Below are 21,211 nucleotides of genomic sequence, written 5' to 3'. Positions count from 1 at the left end.
GACTCAAAACATGTACCTAGGGATGGGAGGTTCCTTCCTCCTCTTTTCCTCCTCCCCAGAGAGTCACCCAGGCATGTGGGGAGACAGGTACCCACACTAGATACCTGCCCACCAAAGCTGGACTTTGCATGGTTCTGTGTGACACAGATGTAGCATTAGCAGAGAAAGGGATGCTCTGTGTGTGCACACGCGTGTGTGTATCTACACCTATCCATACAGATTTCTTCATTCATGACAGATTTCTCCTTTCATTCATGACAAATTGCCAGCAAGATTTTTGCCCATCAATACATCCCTAATATAAAGCAAATAACAAACAGTATTGTAAGCATCAAAGCCTAAATCCATAGTGCTCAGACAGCTGGCAGAAGTTTAATATTAAAACACAGATAAGGAGAAGACGAGTGTTTTCCCTGCTGCAGCTGAAGCACAGTGTCCCCGCAGAAATCGCTGCTGGCCCCAGAGGGTGTTTTGCAGGAGGGACTTCCAGCAGACCCCTGCCTGAAGAGCTTGGCCCCAGTCAGTTTGGAGAGGATGTATTGCAAAGAAGCTCATGGGTTTCTCCGTTTTTGCTGATTCCCAGACCTGAACTTCCTGAGTCTGGGCTGGAGCAAGTCAATCCAGCAGGAAAACCCACCACTGGGATGGTCCAGCACCAAAGGCCATCTCTAGTGAGGAGGGGGATGGCTCCATCCTGGCTGAAGGCAGGCAGTTCGTGGGCTCCCTCCTCACCCCCACAAGAGCCCCTGGGGAATGAGATCAGCGGCACTTCAAGACCATGGGGGAGCTGCAGCCAGGAGGGACTTTGGCAGAAGGGACATCTCCGAAGCTCCTTGCCCATGGCAGGTCACTAGGAATGAAAGGGCCAAAGCAAAGAGCCCCCGCTAAGGTGGATCACGCCCACTGAAGGGTAAACTGAGGCACAGTAAACTGAGCCCTTATCCTCCATGGGGAAGCTGCATCCATGGGGATTGAAACTTGCTCTCAGCGGGGGCACACGCAGGCAGGGAGGGAGGTCTAGCCAGCAGCTAGTCCTGGGAGTCTGTGGTGGTTTTGTCATGTCTGATGATGTGGGAGAGGGAGCCAGCAATCTCCTTCGTCTTTGGGTAGTACAGGACGACCAGCCAGATGAAAATGAAGAATCCTGCAGGGAAATGAGGGCAGACACTCAGCAGCAGCAGCAGGAGGAGACAGTGGGAAGCATGCTGCCGGCACTTCCCTGCTACTTCCAGGGGATTCTCCCAGCTCGCTCCTGCTCCTGCAGGAGGGGGTCTCCCCATGCTTCAGGTGAGCCACTGGGCTGGGACATGCCCTGGGCAGATAGTGTCCCTCTTCCTCTGCTAAGGAGTGGCATCCTTGGAGGAAAACCACCCCCAGTGGAGTGGACAGGATTTAGAGCCATGACCAGCTCCACACCAGTGGCTAGGACCTCCTGCTTGACATGCCCTGCCAAATGGAAGTGCATGACAGTGCTGGGAATATGCTGGTGCCTTGGGACCCCTGGTCAACCCCCTGCCAAGCTGGGTCCTCCCTCCTCCGTCATCCCCACCCAAGCCCAGGGAGCCCAGCTCAGAGCTGGCCCTGACCTTGGAGAGAGTTGAGGATGGTGAAGAGGTAGAGCATGGGCTCAGAGGAGGTGCCATGGGTGAAGAATGCCAGGGCCCAGGTGGCTCCCAGCAGGCAGAAGAGCCCCATCACCATGAGGGCCACCTTCCAGGCATTACGGTCTCGCTGCACCGTCCCCGTGCCCTGCAGGCAGCAGCTCTTCTGGGTCACCACCCCAAAGACAGCCATGTTGAAAAGGAAGATGAGGCTGAAGTAGCCGCAGTTGGTGATGTAGTGGATCAGGAGATGTTTGGAAGTGATCCAGCACCTGAAAAGAGACAACTGTGGTGCCTCCAGTGGCTCTGCTAGCCCCAGCAGCACCCATGGGAGCCTCCCAGGGGGACGTGTTTGGGGATGCAGGGACACCCTTGTGCTGGTGGGGTTTTCCCGAGACCAGGGTGAAGCAGGGGGGACAGTAGTGTGAACCCACTGCCCTCGTGTTGCTCAGCTGGGAGGGAGCCTGGGGAATCTCCAGGGGGACCTTGGATGTCCCTCCATGACCTGGAGGCCTGCAGGCATGACTGAGGAGGCTCGGCACAAGAGGTGGTGGTGGCGGCAGTGGTTACCATGGCTGTAGCTGCCGTGTTGTAATCACAATTAGGGAAGCAGAAGCACAGCGTAAAGCCGAGCAGGATGGGTGCAACCCCCCACCGCCACGCTCCTGGCAGGACCAGGTTACCGCTCCCCATGCCAAAGGGCCACCTAAGCCCTGTGGGTGGTGGCACACGCACAGGTGGGCTATGATCTGGTGTTCCGTGGTCTGGATGCTGTACTCCCCGTAGCTGCCGATGACTCCTGCCACCCCCACCACAAGAGCAGGGAAGCCTGGAAGAACAAGAGAGACATGGAGGAGGCCAGAAAGGCAAGCGGTGAGCGAGGTGGTCGGCTTGGGGGTCTCTGCATGTCCCTGGATGTGCTGACCTCAGGGAAGATGGGGCTTAGGGACCCGCTGAGGTTGCACAAGTGTCGGGGGTACAACGGTTGCTGCTAGGACATGATGGGGAGAGGGAAGGACAGCACTGGCTGGTGGGGCTCGAGGTGTCCCCTAACCTCTCTGGAGGATCATCTGCTCTGGTGCCCCCCAGGGTGCCGTGGAGGGCTGCTAATGGGGGAACAAAGACACCCGAGGACATCATCACCTGCTCAATGAGCAGGAGGCTGGTCCCCAGTGGGATGGAGGGTACCTGCAGGTGCTGCCCTGAATTTGGTGCACTGAGCCCATATAAGACATAAAGGACAGGGGCTTGCTCATGCTCTGCCCATCACTGCATCACCCTGTTTGCCCTCTGGTTGTAACCCACTGCCCCTCTCTCCCCCCAGCTCTCGCCCAGGCTGGTGGTGCTCACCCCAGCCGATGAGGCACAGTTTTGCCAGGTAGTGGTGGATGTAGGTGCCGAGGACCTTGACAAAGAGGAGGTAGAAGTGACAGCCCTCCAGTGCCATCCAGGTGAAGCAGCAGAGCAGGCAGTAGTGGGTGAGCCCCCCCAGGACCTTGCAGGTCCCCAGCTGGGTCCCACCGGAGAGCCCACTATTGAGCAGGAAGGCCAGGTTGAGGAGGAGCACGCTGCCCATGAGATTCACGTGCAGCCCCAGGTTGATGCAGAGGGTCTCCTCAGACCTGAATCTCCACCTGAGTGTCCCCAGAGGGAGCAGAAAAGGTGGGGGTCACTGCTGAGTGGGGCCCCGTGCCGTATTGCAGCAGGTTCACACAGAAGCACTGGAATTGCCCAACATCTCTCCCAGCCTGATGAGTCCCCAGGGAGCTGCTGGCACATCCTACCTTAAGAAGATGCAGAAGGCGATGATGAAGATGGAGAAAGCAATGGCTACCCCGCAGCCAGTGGTGGCAACAACCATCAAGGCTTGTGCCGTGGACCTGTTCAGAGCCGGGTTCTGCCAAACACGCACACATTGGGTTAGACAGGCCCTGGACCAACCTAGAAAACCCGACTGCCACTACCAGAGCCACGGGGCTGATAACCCCAGTGGGCTGCTGCAGGGACCCCACGCAAGCCATTGGTCTGTCCCCCCAGAAGGTCTTCGGGGGGAGCGGGGCAGTGGTGGCTCAGAGGAGATGCTCCCTGGGGTGGGGTAAGGGATGAGTGAAGGCTATGGTGGAGCACCATGAGGACCCTCCTGGGAGCCTCCACCAGGAGATGGGACCCCAAGCCTCACTGCTCCAGAGCCTGCACTAAGCTGGGGGCTGTTTCCACCCCGTACCGCTCTGCTGAGCTGCTGCTGCCCTCCTGAGCTGGTGCTGGGCTTGATTTTGGGACCTGGGCTTGCGTGGGAGCAGCTATAACTGTCCCTGTGCAGCTACTCATGACACCCAAGGGGCCACCAAGGTGGGGCAGGCAGTGCAGACAGGGTACGGGCAGGAGGTGTGGGGAGTGGGATTGTCACCAGGAGGAGGGTGAAGAAGGTGAGATGGTCGCAGGAGCAGACTGTCCCCTTGTCCCTGGTCTGTGTGACACATCCGCTGCTGCTCCAGCCTCCTGCCTGCCCTGAGACAGGCACAGGGTGACAGCCGTGAGCGCCGGGCACAGCACCCATGCCCAGCCCTGTGCCCGGCCCCGCCGAGGACCATACCTTTGCTGGTATCCCAGAAGACGCATTGCGGGGAGACGCCCTGCAAGGGGGGAGAGCAGCATCAGTCGCCGCCACAGTGAGGGGCACCAGAGGAGAGATGGAGGGAGTGCACAGCTGACTTACTTACATGGAGCAGCTGCCCGTGGGTGAAGGTGAGCTGCACGGGGTCCTGCAGCCCAGAGATGCTCGTCTCTCCCACTGTGATGCCCACCACAGTGTCATCCAGGACCTGCCCCGTCTGGTTGATCTCCTGCGTGGGGGCAATGCTGCCTGAGCCAAGCCCTCCGGTGGCCGGAGGGATGCCAGCAATGCCAGCTCGTACCTCAAACATGCCAAGCTGCTGGACGTTGAGGACTGTCACCACCACGCGTGCTGTCTGGCTGCTCAGGGACCAGAATATCTCCCTGGGGAGCTGGATTTTGCCTGCCTTCCCCTTCTCTGTCATGTTCAGCAACCTAGGGCCCTGCAGTGGAGAACAGCGGTGGGGGGTTGCTTGCTGGCAACATCACGTCTCTGCTCAGGACCCACCAACCTTTCTCCAGGTACAAACTCAACCCTGTCCAGGTGGGGTTTGCTCAGCAATACCGGCAGGAGCCCCGAGGGCAGAAGGGGAGAACCTTATCCCCAGCACCCAGCAGCAAAGGGGTAGAATTGGGACCAGCTCCCAGGAGAGCCCCAAACCACCATCACTCCGTAGGGCATGGTCCCCTGGGACATCCAGAGAGTGGGAGAGCCTTGGGGTGGGCAGGGAGCGCAAGGTCCCACACGTTCCTCCTCTTCCTTCCCCTCCCCCTGACCACCCGCCTGCTGCTGGGACGGCTCCTCAGGGAGGGCTCTTCCCTCCCAAGCACTGTTTCACGTGACTTCTTGCCAAGGGATGCTAAAGTTGACGTGGGTCCATGACGCAATGCTGGAGCAGGGTGGAGGAAGAGCATGCCATGGCACGCCAAGCCCCAGGGCAGGGGCCAAGCAATGCTTGGAAGGCACGGGGCCTTCTGAGCGAGGGAGAGGGGTGCATCTCACCTCCCTGGGGGAAAAGGTGATGAGGACATCGTGGGTGACAGTCCTGCTGATGTTCAGAAGCAGCACCTTCAGCCCAGCCAGCCTGCTGCGCAGCGCCGGCCACTCCAACTGCAGCAGCCTGCAGGGCAGGAGGGCTGTGGGAGCGGGGGATGTGGGGGGCTGAGCCCCTGAACCCCGCCACGTCCCCCGCACCTGCTACCTGAGCCAGCGCTCCCGCAGGCAGGTGCAAGCGGGGCTGCCGGAGCGCCTCAGCTCCGGGCAGCGCCAGGGCAAGTCAGGGCTGGGAGTCCCGTTGCCTTGCTCCTCCAGCTCCACCATGTTGCAGCACCGGTGGTACCTGTCACCCCGCCTCAGGGCTGGGGAGGAGGGGAGCGGGGTGACTGCTGGGCACCATGGCACTGGGCAGGCACTGGAGCGAGGGCAGGGATGGGGGATACCACTCACCAGCACAGCTCTCCTGTCCCCCAGCAGCATCTGGAACAAGACCGCATGGGGAAATAGGGGGAAAACCCCAAAATCTAGGGTCAGTCCTCCCCCTGCCCACAGGGGAAGGGGGAGGCAGGAGAATGTGGCAGCTGCCAGGTTCGAAAGGAGCAGCCCTACCATTACATGGACTTCAAAAAGCAACAGGACAGACATCAGGGCTGGTGAAGGCAAAGCCACCATGCCTGCCTGTTGACACGTCACCGCGTCCAGCTCCCCAGGGTGGCTGGCAGAAGAGACTCTGGGCTGCTGGTCCAGGGTTTTAAAATAGCCCGCAGCAGCAAACCCTCCCCCCCAACTCCGCTCACCTCTGCACATCCCAGGGGGGACCTTCCCTTCTGGCCCAGCCACATTTCAGGGTGAAACCCCACCACGGTCTTTGGGTCAACACTGTCCCATGGGAAAACATAACCCCCAAGCCCACGTGCGCCCCAAGCCAGGGGTGCCCACGTCCCCCTCGCCCGCCACTCACCAGGCAGCACCAGGAGCAGCAGGACAGTGCCCAGGAGCAGGTTCATGCTGCTTTGTGGGGTCTCCTGGCCACCCCCGGCCATCCCACGACACTCTGCTCCCCTTATCCTGGTGGCTCTGCTCCTCCTCAGGCTCTCACAGGGCTTGCAACTGCTCCTGAGGCAACGGCCGTGTCCTCATTTCCCTTCTGCAAACCCCTCGTGCCTTCCTGTGGGTTGGCAAGTGACCTCCTGCCCCAGCTCACAGCAACAGCAATAACTGTCAGAGCCGCATCGTTTCCCCCTTGGCCGCTTCCCCCCCGGCTGACTCGGGGCTTTTTTCCTTCCCTTTCTCCCCCACATCCTGCCAAATTCTTGATCGATGGCCCCCACCAGCCCAGCGACGTGTTGGAGCGTCCCTCTCCCAAACCGGGCATGCTACTGGGCATCGCCGTGAGCCACCGGGGATGAAACATCCCCTTCCCGCAAAGGTCCCCCTGCCCCGGCCGGGAGCTGGGAGCTGGGTGGAGGGGGATGAGCCACAAGCAGAGCATCATGATCTGGAAGGTGAACTGGTGGGATGGGAGACATGGTGCTGCACTCGCAAGTGGCACAGCCAGGAGAGCCGCGCTGTGCATGGCCCTGCAGCCACCAAGGGAGGCGATTCCCATCCTGTGAAGTCTCCCTCTTCGGATTCCCATCCTCTGCTGGCCTCCCTCTTCGCTGGGTAGTGACAGTGCCCAGAGACTGCAGCAGCTTCCTGAGGCACAGCATCCCCCTCCATCACCCCGACCCCTACGGCACCAGGCTGCTGGTGCTCTGCCAGGAGCACCGTTACTGGTCCCAGCTCAGCAGGATCCTACAGGGTTAAACATCGGGTCCTGTCCTGGGGATGGGATAACCCTGGCCAAGGGATGGATCCCATGGAAGAGCCTGCCAACGTACCCCAGCAGAGAGACCCCAGCGAGCCGCACTCCAAGCAGGAACAACTTTAATGGGCACAAGTCTGGTGTGCAGGCGCGCTCATTAAACTTCTACACCATCCAAAAATATACATTCAACAAAATAACAAAAATAGATTATTTCAGCTGCTAGAGGGTGTCACTGGGGCAGTTATTCTGTCTTCACTGGGGAAGGACCCTCTCAGTGATCAGCAGCAAGGGCTGAAGATGGGGCCTTTCCCACCCATCATCCCTGGCCTCGGGGCACAGGAGGGGATGTCCAGAGGCACCAGGGACCCTGTCCCTGCCCCTTCCACATTCTGCAGCCCCCGCTGCCTGGGCAAGCATCCCTCCCTCCTGCCCCAAGGATGCCAAGCCAAGGAAGGGATGCGCCACTGCCTGGCAGGATGTGGTGGGTGGGAAAATTGGGGAGGGGGCCAGCAGAGGCAAGGGGCAGCTGGCCCCGCTGTAGGTCCCTGGGCTCCTAGCAGCCCTGTGAGGCAGGTGCGGTAGCAAAGCAGATGGCATCAGTCCTTCCCACGGCCATCCTCTGTGCAGGGAGCCCCGGTGCGGTGCGGCCATCGCAGGGCTCAGCCAAGGTGGCTCTAGCTGCTGTTGGGCTGCAGTTTGATGCTGTCGGAGCTGCTCTGCGAGTCAGTGGACTTTCTCGCCTGCAGCACCATGGTCCAGTACCAGAGGAAGATGAGGAAACCTGGGAGAGGAAGGAGGAAGGGTGGGTGAACCCCCTTGAAGGACCAAGAGCAGCCAAGAATGAGCCAGCCAGCCTGCCAGGGACAGCTCCCCTCGTACACTGTCACCACCCCCCAATATCCCATGAAAGCCCCGGTGCCCTTTGGAGGAGCCCGGCGTCCCAAGCTCACCTTGGAGGGAGTTGATGATGGTAAAGATGTAAAGGGAGACGAGGCGGAAGACACCGGAGGTGAAGGAGAAGAAGACCAGCGCCCAGGGGATGCCCAGCAGGATGCTCAGCCCAAAGAGAGCTAGGACATGCTTGAGCTTGTGGCCTTTCTTGTTCTGCCGGAGGATCTCCCGGACCATGGCCCCCAGCATGACTGAGTTAAAGAGGAACACCAGGCTGAAGAAACCCAGGTTCACGATGTTATGGATCAGGGGGCTTGTGATCCAGCATCTGGAGGGAGGAGAAAGGGCAGAGGGTTATGCTGTGTCATCCCACGGGGACATGAGATGGAGGGGTCGGGGGAAGCAGGAAGGTGTGGTGCAAACCCAGCGCCCAGCTTAGTTATGCGGGCGGGGGAGGGTGTCGTGTCCCGTCCCCCCCCCCCCCACCCAAAGCTCCGGAAAAGCCACAGCTGGGCTAAGGAAAGCCTGTAGGACACGGTGAAGGTTTAGCCAGTTGACTTTATCTAAGACCAGGGACCAGGCAACCCGTTTCCCATGACTTACATGGTTGCATTGGTGGATTTGCCGCCAACGGATTCATAGACAGGAATGGAGAAGGGGCCGTAGTTCGTCCAGCTAGCCAGGAAGATCAGCGTCACGCAGAAGAAGGGGAGTCCTGGGTGGCAAGAACAGAGTGAAGCAGCTGCCCTAGTCCCTGGCCCTTGGACCTTCTGGAAGGAGTTGTTGCCCCTTTCTCCCCATATAGAGTACAAACCAATGTCCTCCCTCCCAAGAGGGAATTGAGGATGGCTCACACAACAAGGACGCCTGGCATAAGCCCCGGCCCAGGAGTGAGCTGTGCTGCACTGACCCCAGCCGCGGGTATCCCAGGGCTGTGGAATTTTAGGCCACAAAAGATCATGAGATCTTCCTACCACACCTCCTGCCCAAAGCATGGCAGAGATGTGTGGGTGCTTTCTGCATCAAGCCCATCTCTCTGGGCTGTCCTGGATGTTTCTTTCAGAAAGAGAGGATCCCATTACTATTTAAAGACCCCAAGCAGTGGCTCTCACGTGTCTCCCTTGCTGGGTGACCCGCAGGGTGATCCACCCTTGCTCTAGCACCAGCTTCTGCTCTCAGTCACTGTCTCCTCTACCAAGTCTTTTGACAGAGAGACCCTTCTGCTTTCAGACATCTGCTCCCCCACAGCTGCATCTCCATCCCCATCCAGGCACTGTATATGGTGGGAAAGACCCACCCAGGTGCCCCCCCACCCAGTGGCCCATGCCCTCAGGGCATCTCTGCCTCCCCCATGCTCACCCCAGCCCACCAGGCAGAGCTTGAGGAGGAAGTGGTCATGGTAGGCATTGAAGACTTCGATCACAAGCCGGTAGAGGTTGTAGCCCTCGATGCCCATCCAGGTGAGACAGCTCAGGAGGGAGAAGTGCAGGAACAGCCCCCCGGCTCTGCAGACCGCCTCACTGCTGCTGGAAGCCAAATGCTCAGAGATGAGGAAGGTGACGTCCAGGAGGAAGATGGCACCCAGCAGGTTCATGTGGATGTGCATGCTCGTGATCTGGTCTCGCTGCTTGCTTCTGGAGAATCAAGGTGGGGAGACCTCACCACCATGCCTGGCCAGCATCCTTGGGGCCCCACAATACCCCACAGTTCTGCATGGGGCAACTCGCCCCTGCCAGAAGAGCCAGGAGCTCTGGTGCTGTCAGGGGCTGAGAGCCTAACCCCATGGGTGGGACCCCGTTACATGTGCAAATTCAGGTCCCTGCAGCTGACCCTGCATTTCAGATCTAGGCCATGGAGCGTAGGGAGCGACATCATTTCAGCTCTGAATCATCCACATAGGATCAGTGACATGACTCAGGAGAAAACACTCGTGTTCTCCACCGGGCCGTTGAAAAGATCTTTGCAGGCTTCTGCTTGCCAGATCCGTAACAACCACCAAGCTGATTTCCAAAATCACTGAAAACAGCCAGTGTTTTTGAGTGCCCTGCAGGATACCTGGCTGAGGGGGTGGTTTCTGGAGAGGAGAACTCTGTTTTCTTCAAGCATGTCTCCTTTACCATGCTTCTAGCCAGGCCACCAACTGCATCTGGAGAGCTTGTGCCCACCCAGGTGTAGTGGGGTGGACTGTCAGACTGTACCTGAAGTAGAGGAAGAAGATGGTGCAAATAGATGCCAAAGCTGAGATCAGGCAGCCAATGTAGGTTATGATACTCAGGTAATCCCTGTGTATGTAGGTGATCTCCGGGGAGGATACCTGAGGAGAAGGAGGAATGAGAGATGGTGAGGAAGAACAGCTGGTGGGAATGATGTAGAGCTGTGGGAAGGTGTTACCCACCATCAGCACGGCAAAGTAGGTGAGGTGGTTGCATCTGCAGTCCGTCTGGCTGCCTCCCATCACTGTTGTACAACCGTAGCTGTCCCAGCTCCCAGAGCTGGCTGCGCAAGAGAAAGGGAGAGCGGCTGGTGAGCAGCAGGAACATCTGCGTGGGGTTTGTGGATCTTCAGGGCAAGGTGTCCATGGCAGGGGGGAGGACAAAGGTGGGGGTCCCAGCTTGTCCCATGCCAAGTACATACACTCAGATAGCACCCTCAGCATCAGGACCTATCCCTAGGGAGGGAGAAAGCTCTTAGGTTAGCTACGGAGGGAAAAACCTGAAATCAAGCCTTCGGGAAAGTTTTATGGAGCTGGAGCAAGGAAGGGAGGTGCAGAGCGACTTTTACCCTTACCAGTGGGTCTGTGGTACCCTGCAAAAGGAGCAAAGGCAGTGCCTGGCTTCACACCCAAGCGCAGGAGCACTCACCGGTGGTGTCCTCCTGCCAGAAGACGCACAGCGGGGTCACATTCCTCTGCAATGACAAAACCACGGGCCCTGATCAGGGTGCAGCAGTGGGTTTGTTGCCTGGCCAGCACATTTGATAGGGGAGAACATGGGGCAGGAGGTGAGACGGTCTCAGGAGACAAACCATCCCATATCATGGGAGCGGGCTCCAGGCAAAGATCGTTCTCTTGGCAGCTCGCAGAGCAGATAGATACCTCCTCCCAGGTTCCCTTTTTCAAACAAGGGGTTCAGCTTTGAGCAGGCACCTGATAGGGCCATGAATGAGCCAAGGGACTGTTAACTCAAAGTGTCCCCCAGCCCTGAAGATTGTGCTGGAGGGGACATATCTGCAAAGCAGCATCTCCTGGACAGGCACAGGCAGTGCCACCACCAGTGCACACAGTGAAGCCATGGTCACGACACAGCCCCAGAAGACGTAGCAGACCCCGTACAGGCAGGCCAAGGGCATGGACCTGCTGGATTATGACCACTCTCTAAGCTGGCAGGGCTTGAGCCCTCCTTGCCCCTCCATTCCTCGTGGGATCAGGTTCAACGAGGCTGTTTCCCCACCTACCGGCAGCTGGTCGTGGAAGAAAGTGAGGACCACTGGGTCGGAGAGGTTGGCCACCACCATGTCCACCAGGGAGATGCCCACCACCTTGTCACCCAGGACGTGGCTGCTGTTTTCATCCTGTTGGAGAAGAAGAGGAGGCGGTGGCAGCATGGGAAGGGAGAACTGCCAGGCCTGAAGTGGGTGAGAGTCCCCAAGAAGGAGGTCCCATGCCTCTTTCCCCATCAAGCTTCTAGCTCATCTTTGAAGCATCTTCTCCGAGCGAGCACCCCCAGCACAGCGGGGACACCCCACCATGCGACATGCATGGGCATTACCTGGAACATGGTCTGGCTGTTGATGTCCATGAGGAGCACCCTGTGCTCCACGCCCTCCTCCCTCTTCTTCGCCACCATGAACAGGCTGCTCGGCAGGTCCACTGTGAACCCATGGACCTCTCCACCCTCCTGCAAGGAGAGACTTGTCAGGAGAGAAGTTGGGAGAGGATGCCGGTGGCCCAAGACCACCAGGGCAGGCTGCCCAGGACCCACCTCTCTTTGGGAAGCAAAGGCCAGGTGCCGAGGAGCCTGAGTGGGCTGGACCCTCAGGACAGTCGCATGCACGGTGGCCTTCCCGAAGGTCTGGTTCTGCCCTTCGAGCTCCACCCTGGCCAGTGTCTTCTCCAGCTCCCCAAGTTTGCTGTCAGGGAAGGGGCACAGTGAGCGGGATGCAGCGGGCACCGCATCGGTGGCAGTGGGAATGGCAGAGCTGTGAACTCACCGCCGAAGCATCCGCTGCTCCATGGCTCCCGTGGCCAGTGCCAGGGGCTGGGCGATGAGGCTGTCCAAAGCGGTGAGCTGCTCCTCCACGTCTTGCTCCCAGACAGGCATCCTCTCTGGAGAGGCTGATGGGCACACAAAAGGAAATGCCATGAAACGCATGGGCAGAGCCAGCTTCCCTGTGCCCCAAACCAACCAGGCACAGCCCTGGTGGGAGCAGAAAGCAGAGGGCTTCAAGGTGACCCCAAGCCTGGGGAGCTGATGGAGACCCCAACCCAGAGGGCTTCCCCTGCCACCCAGAGCTTGGCTCCTGCTGAGGCCATTGGGACCAGGCTGGCTGAGGCTAGCTAGGTGCATAGCATTGCAGACGGGACCCTTGGACACCTCTGCAAAGCACACTATTTCCCAGGATTTTAGGGGGCAAAACACTTTTGAGGATCTCCATCTTCATCTCTAGGGAGCCTGGGTACCACAGGCTGCCTCTGGGCTCCTTCAAGCAAACCTATGTTCCCTTCCATCATCCTTCAGCTGTGTCTTCACATCATCATACTGCAGCACACACTGGGACACCACCAATGCTCTGCTGATGGCTAGAGAATGGGCTGGGGATGAAACAAACCCTTTATTTCATTAAAGTAACATTGAATTGCCTTTACCAGGGAAGAAGTATTCAGATGCACTGTCAAGGGAGGTGTTCTTCCCACCCTTTGAGATGTAGGACACATTGAAGATGGAGGTGTTGGTTCTTTCAGTCTTCTGACTCTCCTTCCCCCGGCCGATGCTGCTGGACTGGTCTCCACCCAGGAGGAAGCTCTGCTTCCCGTACACCAGCCTCAGGGTCCTGTTGGCCTTGAACCAGTAGACGCAGAAGCGGTACCTGCCCAAAGCAGGGGGCAAGCTGTACTTGTAGTAAGAGTTTCTCCTGTTTGGCAAAAAGGGCCTTTTTATGATCAGCGCCTGGGCCGTGTTCTCAATGGAGATGGTGGCGGGGCCATGCTCGTAGATGACGGAGCTGCTCTGGGTCTGGTTTCGGTCACCGCAGAAGCGGAAGTCCTCTTCCCGACGGCTGCTGGCTCCCACCCCTGCATTGCACAAGTGCACAGAGACACCAGTTCAGCCAGAGGGGTGGCCACCCCCAGCAAACACTGCACCCCCGCGGCAGGCCTCGTGCGTGGCACGCCGGGCTCTTTGCCCCAGTCATCCTGATTCTGTCCTGGATGGGCTGCGTGATGTCGGCCACCTCCCCAGTGTCTCCATGGCCACACTGGGACGATTCCCCAGGGCTCCTGGTGCAGCAGGACGTCCTGTCTCTCGGGGCCACCCTCTCCCAGGTACCACTACCCACATCGGCAGACACTAACAGAGGACCTCTCCATCCCCAGAAGGGATGGATGGAGACCTTCTCCTTTCCCTGGAAAGGACCCATCCTGCCCCAGAGACCCCACCAGAGGCACATCGGCCCACAAGACATTTCAAGTCTGTGGAAGCCACAGCCACAAACTCCCCTTGGTGCCCCCCCAGCCAGTTTTTGGGGGTTGCCAATTACTTCCAGCAGCCCAAACCTGGCTCAGCGTCCCAGGGCAGGACGCGGTTGGGGCAGTCTACCTTGAAAGGGGGAGAGAAGGAGCAGAAGGAGGACCTTCATCCCAGGCGGCTCTCTGCTTTGGCTTGGCCTCCAAGGAGAAAGCAGAGCCTGGAAGGGTACAAAGGAAAGGGACCACGTGAGTATTTGGGTGTCACCCATACCATGGGGTCAGGGGATGGAGAGCAAAGGCTGTGCTGGTAGGACACCAGCTGGTGTCTCGGCCAGCTCCCCAGCCGTGGGGCTGGAAGGACGGGGGAGGCCAGCAGACGGGTCGCCAGGCTCTCAGCACAGAGAGGGTGGCCCACCACCCCGGCACAGGCACCAACTGCCAATGATTCACCACGGGAGGGGTCCCCTCTTCATCTCCCTGCTTCATATTTTGGTTTGAGCCTTGGTTTCTTATCACAAGTGATAGGAACAGAAGGAAACGGTGGTTTCCTAATTTGCCAGCCCTAAAATTATTTTCTCGGGTGCTTTCAGCTTCTGCAGATTAGCCGAGGAGCTGGGCATTTTGCAAACTGCTCTGTCATTTCAGCCTGGCAGAAATGGGCTCTCCTGGGCTCACCCCTGAGATGTCGATGCAGCAACCACCGCTGCCAAAACCCCTTCTGCCCCTTGTGACCAGCCGGGCAACGTCCTCTACATCCCCTTTCCCCATCCCTTCAACCTGCACTCTGCTCCACCACCCTTTTCTTTGTCTTTATATGTGGCCAGAGCTCCTGTGACCTGCACCCAGGCCAGCGCCGAGCACCCTCGGGTGCTACTGCACCCACGCGCTCCACCCAGCCACAGCCTTCACACTGCAGCCGCTCCCATCGCACTTTCTGCCTTGCCCGTGCCACAAACTGCATCTCTGACGCTGCTGGGATGCACTGAGCTTCACCTCCTCCTTGCCCTGCTGTCACCCCAGCAATGGGTTGAGGCTGGTGGGACCCATCCTGCCAGGGTCCAGCAACCAGCGGGAGCCCCCCCAGGGCAGGACAGCATCAGTGGGGGCTGCTGGACCAGCTGGCAGAGCCGAACACTTGCTAATGCCCAAAGCCAAGCCGGCGTCCAGTTTGCCACCACCGCATCCCACTCCTGTGTTGCTCTCAAAGCATCCTTCTCGAAACCCACTGAGTGGCCGAATCCTGTTTTGTTTGCTGCAAGTGGGTGGCAGGGCACCCACCAGCATCATCTGCAAAGGCTTGTGAGCTCTCCCAGGCACCCAAGAGTTATCAGATGGGAAGGCTGGGGGAAAATTGCTTGCTTGAAACCTCAGTGTCCCTGTTAGCAGGTTTCTCCCACCAGCATGCGCTTCTCCTGGAGGTTTCTCCAGCCAGCACAGAGCCAGGGCACATCCTGTGCCGGCACATCACCGTGGGCACAGCCCACTCACTGTCCCTCCCTATCTGCTTCTTGCAGCAGTTTATCACTAGAAGATGGGGGCTTCGGGTTGTTAATTAACCTGCTGCCATGGGTATAATTGAGTGTGGTGCTAATGAGGCTTCCCGGTGTGGACTGGGAGGGTACGGCACAGGCAGCAGTAGCTGGATGTGGACGGGGCTGGCAGATACACGCACGTGTGTATACACGCATGTGTATCTGAAAAGCACAAATCCAGGGCGGCAAAATGCTGGTGGTGATGGGAAACACCTGGATTGCTTAGAAGCACTGGAGCAGCACGTGAATGCCAACTGTGGCATGATGGCACAGAGCCGGCGTGCCAGGAAAGCAACCCCTCTGGATGGGGAGTGCTGAATCCCAATGAGGCTTCAGCCCATTTTGCTGTGCTGGCTCTGTTGGGATTTTATTGGGGTGGTCAGAGGACAGGATCAGCCCCTTTCAGCCGTTACTCAACCGGGACCAGAAATCCCTGTGGGGATGTGGGTGGGGGAGCTGGTATTTCCCCTCCAAGCCCTATATGGTCCTGCTCGCCCCGATGCCGATTGCTGTTTCCTGAGCCAAACAATAGCGAGAGAAAATCCCCGAAACTGGTTTCGCAGCAGGGAAACGCAGTTCTCATCTGTGCTGGCGATAAGCAGCACCAAAGGGAGCCGGATGCACCGAGCCCGCGCTGGGGCTGGATCCTGCCCCATCATCTTCCCATCCCTGGGTGGCAGTGGGGACGTGCGGCATCGCCATGCCCGGGTACCCTGCCCGGCAATGCCTCACGTCCCCACTGCCACCAGGCCATCTCCCCAGTATCAGCCGTTTCCAAAAGCCCTGCACTATCGTGGTGACCAAGCAGAGACCCATTTCAGCACCAACCCTACCTCCACTCCATCATCCCCAAGGCAGGGTGGCTTTACCTGCTGCCCCAGCCAGAGCCTGGGGGTGAGCTCCTCCAACAACAGCAATGCATAGAAAAACTCCTGTTTTGGCCCCAAAATCAGTCAGATGATGTAAAAAGAGGTGGCAGGGACACCACTGGGGCTACGCAGACTGGACCAGGCTCCCTCGCCACTGGCAGAGAGGGAAGCTCAGCCCCGAGCATCGCATTATATCCTCCCATTAAAAGAACACACTGATTTCTGAAAGACAGGCCAAGGAATAATATTGCAACCTCTAAACCTGGAGGCAAATGGGAAAAAAAAAACCTAAAAAACCCACAAAAAAGAAGAAAGCTTGGTGTTTACTATCACCTTACTGTGCTCTCTGGGTGACCTGGCAGCAGGTATTTAAGATTTTGGACGTGGCATGTGACTTTTGGATGTGACGTGTTTCCCCAAGGAGAAGGGAAGATGCTCTGACACCTCAAACAAACACCAGAAATGGGGAGATCCAGGGGCTTTTATCTCTGTTTTCCTTCCAGGTCTGTTAGGAAAATACGCTGATGCTCTGTTCCTCGAGATGCTAATGAGCCCACAGCTCGTCACTCACAGCCTGTTACACAGGCAAGGTCTTGGGAACCGGATGGGGAAACTGAGGCACGGAGAGGCAAGCCATGATGGGCTCCCCAAGATGCAGAACAGCTTTGCACAACCAGCCCCCATCATAGGGACCACAGATGATGTGCCCTGGGGCTGGAGCGGGGACCCCCCCACAAAGGGGATGCCCCAGCATCAGTCACCCTGGTGCTTCACAAAGCACCCTTGTCTTTGGCCAGCGGCCCATGCACGCAGGGGCCAGCACGCACGTTATTCACGGCATTGGCATGCAAGCCTTTCCCGTCACCGGTGGGCGGCAGGGTCCAAGCCGGCACATTTGTTAGTGCCCGAGGAGCTGAGCAGCAGCTGCACCGCTCTGGCAGCCCGGCTGTGCCAAGCCTGTGCCATGGGATGGGGCACGGCAGTTCGGCTTTTCCCGGGCTGTGGTGTTGCACACAACACCCAGCACCCGTGAGCTGAGTGTTGCCAACAGGACAAAACCAGACCTGATAAAGATTCCCATGGGAGCGGCACAGCTCCCTGCCAGATCCGTCCTTCGCCAGCCGCTGGCAACCATCCCTTCCTGAACAGGCGTGGGGAGAGCCGAGGGGAGGCTGGCACAGGCAGACCGCCGGTGCCTGAGGCTCTCAAGATGGAGCATTTGCTTAAAGCTGGTTCTTAACATTCAAAATCCAAAAAAAAGTTTCATTTTCTGAAAAACACCACAGACAGAAATATCGCAGCAAACTAAATCAGCACTTCCTCCAGCACCTGGGCAACATGGCACCCAGCTCGGTGGTATTCAAAGCCTGCGGCTTCGGCATGGGCTGTAAATGGTCTGTGAAGGACCAGGTATGCCTGCGGCTAATTGAGGGCTGTTGTGAAATGGGAATAAAGTGGTGCAGGCTGTCCCCTGGCACCCCGCGCCACGTCACCAGCCTTGGGGGGTACAGAAAGCCGCCTCGGGGGGGTACAGAAAGCTGTGCTTACAGTGCGATCCCACCGCTCAGCCTTTTTCGGGAGCAATGCCTTGGCCTCCTCCTGGGGGTCAGATTGTACCTTCCCTCCACCCAAACCACTCCCCTGGGTTTTAAATGGCTCCCAAAACACCCTGTCACCTCCCAGGTCTTGTTCCCCTCTGCATGAGCAAGGTCCCCATCGCCTGCCCACGCCGTGGGTGCTGGGGAAGGGATGTACAGGGCAGTGCAGAGCAGCCCAGGCACACCCCAAATCAGGCTCCCAGGCATTTGGCACGGGAAGCAGCCAACCTGGAGCCTGGCGAGGGTGAACCTGGTCCTAGCAGGGTTTTCTGGTTGCAGAAAAGCCAAGCACAGTCGGGACTGCAGCACCTGAGGAGCTAGGTAAGAGGCCGTGGGCCCCCTCCCCGGATCCCTGCCAATCCTCAGCTGTTGGTGAGCTGGTGGGAAAGGAGTTGGTGGGTCGGAGCCCTCATGAAAAACAGGCACCGACAGGCTGCCGCCCAGCTGGTACCACACAGGCACTGGCACACCAGGAGCCACCCAGCTTGCTGCCTGCAAACCCTGCAGCACTGCGTCCCTCCAACACCCACAGTTGCTACCGCAAGGTGCAGGGACGGCCAGCCCTGGGGGTCCCTGTCCCAGCAACACGCAGTTGCTTGCAAACCTGTTGCTCTGTGAATAGCAGCCCCCAGGCTGTGGGATTAAGAGCTGGACTGCAACCAAGTATGCAGCTTTTTTAGTCCCCGGCTTAATTCACGTGGGAGCTGCAAACCCAGCAAGGGGCATGGCAAAACCCACTGTAGCTGCGCACCCAGGCTTAAAGGATTTGCCCCCCCACACACATCTCTGAAACACTCCTGGCTCCCCACTGGCGGTGGAGCTTGGGGGGGGGGGTTTACTGCAGCCCTCAGACCGTGAAACGAGCTTGGCTGCCTTCCCTCCTCAACAGCCATTTGGACTTGCTGCCAGGAGGTTATTCCAGGAGACTTCATTTCAACTCTCCAGCTGGCCTCGCTGGGTTTTGCTGGTCCCTCTGGAGGGGCAGTCTAGGCAGCTTGCGGGCAGGGAGCACCCAGAGCATCCCGCATCCCGCAGCGGCATGCCAGGACCGGCGGCAGCAGCAAGCTGAGATGTTGCAGGAGGAATGCCCCCACCAGGCATTTTAGGGGAGGGAGATCACCCTGCCGAGACACCGGCAGTCCCCCGGGGATGCTGCGCCCTTCGCCAGGAGGGAGGAGGAGGAGGAATGGGGCGCGCTGGTGGTTCCCCCCCCAGGGCCTGGCCCGACGGCAGGGGCTTCGCGGGGCCCAGCTGTGCTGCCGGCAGCAGCTGGGTGCAGCTGGTCCCGGGAGGCTCAGGGGGCTTCGTGGCTCTGGGACAGGCGAGGGTGAGCCCCATTTAGCGGGGCTGGAGGCTTCACCGGACAACTCGAGCCCTGGCCATGAGCAGGGACCCCCCCCGGTCCCTGCCCGGACGGAGGCGTCCCACCCACCGCTCAGGCGTGGGGAGGCAAAATGTCCCCATCCCTTTGGGAGCAGGGTGCATCCCAAAGCCCCCACGGAGCACCCCTTAGCTCCATCCACTCAGGCTGCTCCCTGCCCCAACGGCCAACTGGGCACCCCAGGGTGCTACCCAGTGGCACCAGTCCCAGCCACGCAGAGCCCCAGTGCCCTCCCAGTCCTGCTGGGCTGGCCCCAGGGGCTGACAGATGCCCACCCCACTCGCCCCCGCACCCAGTGGGCGCCTCCTGTCTGTGCCCGCACCGACGACCCCGCAGCATCCCCTCCCAATATCCCCAGTAAGGGCGAGCCCGGCAGCGCCCCTTACCGTGGCCTTTGGGACCCCAAAAGCAAACACCGGACCCTCCCGCCCTTCCTCCCCCCCCGCCCGGCTCTGCCGCTCCCGCTGCCCCCGATACCTGTGCTCGCCTCAGCTCGGCACCGCTCGGCGCGGCTCGGCTCGGCACCTTGCAGCCCGGCTCGGCACCTTGCAGCCCAGCCCGACTCGGTGCAGCGGGACAAACGGGCCCGCCCTCCCCGCCCCGCCCCGTCCCGTCCCCCCGGGCAGGCCGTGACTCAGCGGGGCGGGACCGGGACGGGGTCGCGCCGCACCGACCCCTCCAAGACCCGCCGGGATCGCTGCGGGGGCTGCGGAGTCACCGACCCTCGGTCACGGCACCTGCCCGGCTGTGCCCGGCCCAGCCCATCCCGGCCCGGCTCAGCCCGGCTCTGCCTGGGGGCATCGGGCTGCATCACCCCGCCTGGCCGGCACCGGCACCGGCACCGGCACCGGCACCGGCACCGGGACGATGATCAAAACCAGGACCAAAACCAGGACCAGGACCGGGCTTGGGACTGGGCTGGGCTGGGGGACCACGGCTGGGGCCAGCCGGGAGCCGGGGGTGCCCCATCCTGCCGCCCTTCAACTCTGGGCTGGCGGGCATCCAGCGGAGGGACGGAGCTGTGTGGCTGCACGCCTGGCTGCAAATGGGATTAAAAAATAACGATTAATGGGAAAGCAGCCGGGACGGAGTGTCCCCGTGAACCCTGTCCTGCTCCCCGCAGGAAACAACAGAGGCGAGAAACAGGGCAAGGAGCCCAGGCCCCGAACCGGGGGGAGCTGGGGAAGGGGTCCCCTATGCCCACCATGGCACATCGCTGGAGGAGGTGGGCTGGGATGTGGGCTGCAGAGCCTGGATGTGACCCCCCCCCAGCCAGGGCACATGGCTTCCCACCACCCATCCCAAGGCGAGAGATGGGCAGCCTGCCATGGCAGCGGTGGTGGGAGCTGAGGCTGAAGAATCGTGGCAGCGATGGGTGCTGCAGGAGCGGACAAAGCTGCTGCAAAGTGGTGCCTGCATCCAGCCGTGCCAGCCCTTTGTGTGCCCTGAAAAGCAGCCAGGCGGGAGAAAGCCAGGGCTGCTGGGAGCCGAGGGAGGAGGGCAGGCGGGGAGGGCTCCGGGAAGTGCCCTGGGTAAATAGTTGCTCTTGCAGATATTTTCAACGGCTTGAATGAGACTCTTCTTTCTGCTGGGGGAAGGGTGGAAACAACCTCCCGCTCTGGCAGGGAAGGCAATGGAGATAAAAGGCGGTTGCGGCACCAGAGGTGCCATGGCTGTGCTGGGACCTCCAGAGCGGGGGACATCCCGCATGCTCGCATCACCCCCCAGCTTGGTTTAATTTCCAGCTCCACGCCCCAGATTTCCCTGGCTCCCATGGGAAAAGGCTCCCACGGGACGAGGCTCCCATGGGAAGCGGCTCACGCGGCCTCATGCGCCCAGACCGTGGCTAACACGGCTGCCTTTGAAGCCCAACCATCTCCACGCCGTGGGGAGCGGGGCCGGCTCGGAAACACACGCTGATAGCAGCCGGAGCTGTGGGAGCATCGCGGCAAGCCAAGCCTCCTGCTATGGGTCATCCCGACCGGCTCCTTCGGGAAATGCCATAAATCTGCCTCCCAGGAATAATGCTGCTAAACCCAGTGGCGGCTCCTGCAGCATCAGGCCCTCCTGGAAGAGAAGATCAGGTGCGGACCCCGCATCCCAGTGAGGAAAGGACATTTTAGGCAATGTTTTTGCTGCTGTTTATGGAACAAAGAGCCTTTTGTCCGCACTTGACGTTATCAGGCGTTATTTTTAGGTCGACGCCTGCACTTGTTGATGTTATCGGGATTATCTG

At 59.6% G+C, this 21,211-nt stretch overlaps 2 protein-coding genes across 4 annotated transcripts; both read right to left on the bottom strand.

The window, feature by feature from the left end:
* Window positions 1-353: 353 nt before the first annotated feature.
* ADGRG3 (adhesion G protein-coupled receptor G3) lies at window positions 354-6,558 on the bottom strand. Of its 3 annotated transcripts, XM_052797097.1 has the most exons (13): window positions 6,173-6,484; window positions 5,662-5,691; window positions 5,417-5,573; window positions 5,218-5,335; window positions 4,517-4,657; window positions 4,322-4,444; window positions 4,195-4,234; window positions 4,009-4,109; window positions 3,386-3,498; window positions 2,952-3,235; window positions 2,337-2,430; window positions 1,587-1,873; window positions 354-1,144 (listed from the first exon to the last, which is right to left on the bottom strand). In XM_052797097.1, exons 1-13 carry the CDS (start codon window positions 6,252-6,254, stop codon window positions 1,029-1,031), a joined length of 1,686 nt encoding a protein of 561 aa, XP_052653057.1. In that variant the 5' UTR covers window positions 6,255-6,484; the 3' UTR covers window positions 354-1,028. The 3 variants fall into 3 exon arrangements, with proteins under 3 accessions (XP_052653057.1, XP_052653056.1, XP_052653055.1); XM_052797096.1 differs by having other exon boundaries at window positions 5,417-5,691; window positions 6,173-6,558; XM_052797095.1 differs by lacking the exon at window positions 6,173-6,484 and having other exon boundaries at window positions 5,417-6,146.
* Window positions 6,559-7,123: 565 nt separating this feature from the next.
* ADGRG1 (adhesion G protein-coupled receptor G1) lies at window positions 7,124-19,512 on the bottom strand. The gene is made up of 14 exons (XM_052797098.1): window positions 19,453-19,512; window positions 13,726-13,813; window positions 12,777-13,202; window positions 12,122-12,245; window positions 11,893-12,040; window positions 11,680-11,808; window positions 11,366-11,482; window positions 10,774-10,819; window positions 10,308-10,408; window positions 10,111-10,226; window positions 9,272-9,546; window positions 8,516-8,627; window positions 7,972-8,240; window positions 7,124-7,802 (listed from the first exon to the last, which is right to left on the bottom strand). Exons 2-14 carry the CDS (start codon window positions 13,763-13,765, stop codon window positions 7,696-7,698), a joined length of 2,010 nt encoding a protein of 669 aa, XP_052653058.1. The 5' UTR covers window positions 13,766-13,813; window positions 19,453-19,512; the 3' UTR covers window positions 7,124-7,695.
* Window positions 19,513-21,211: the final 1,699 nt, after the last annotated feature.

This window comes from Harpia harpyja, chromosome 9 (genome assembly GCF_026419915.1).
Source record: "Harpia harpyja isolate bHarHar1 chromosome 9, bHarHar1 primary haplotype, whole genome shotgun sequence".
Lineage (NCBI taxonomy): Eukaryota > Metazoa > Chordata > Aves > Accipitriformes > Accipitridae > Harpia > Harpia harpyja.
This window is presented reverse-complemented; position numbering and strand designations above follow the sequence as displayed.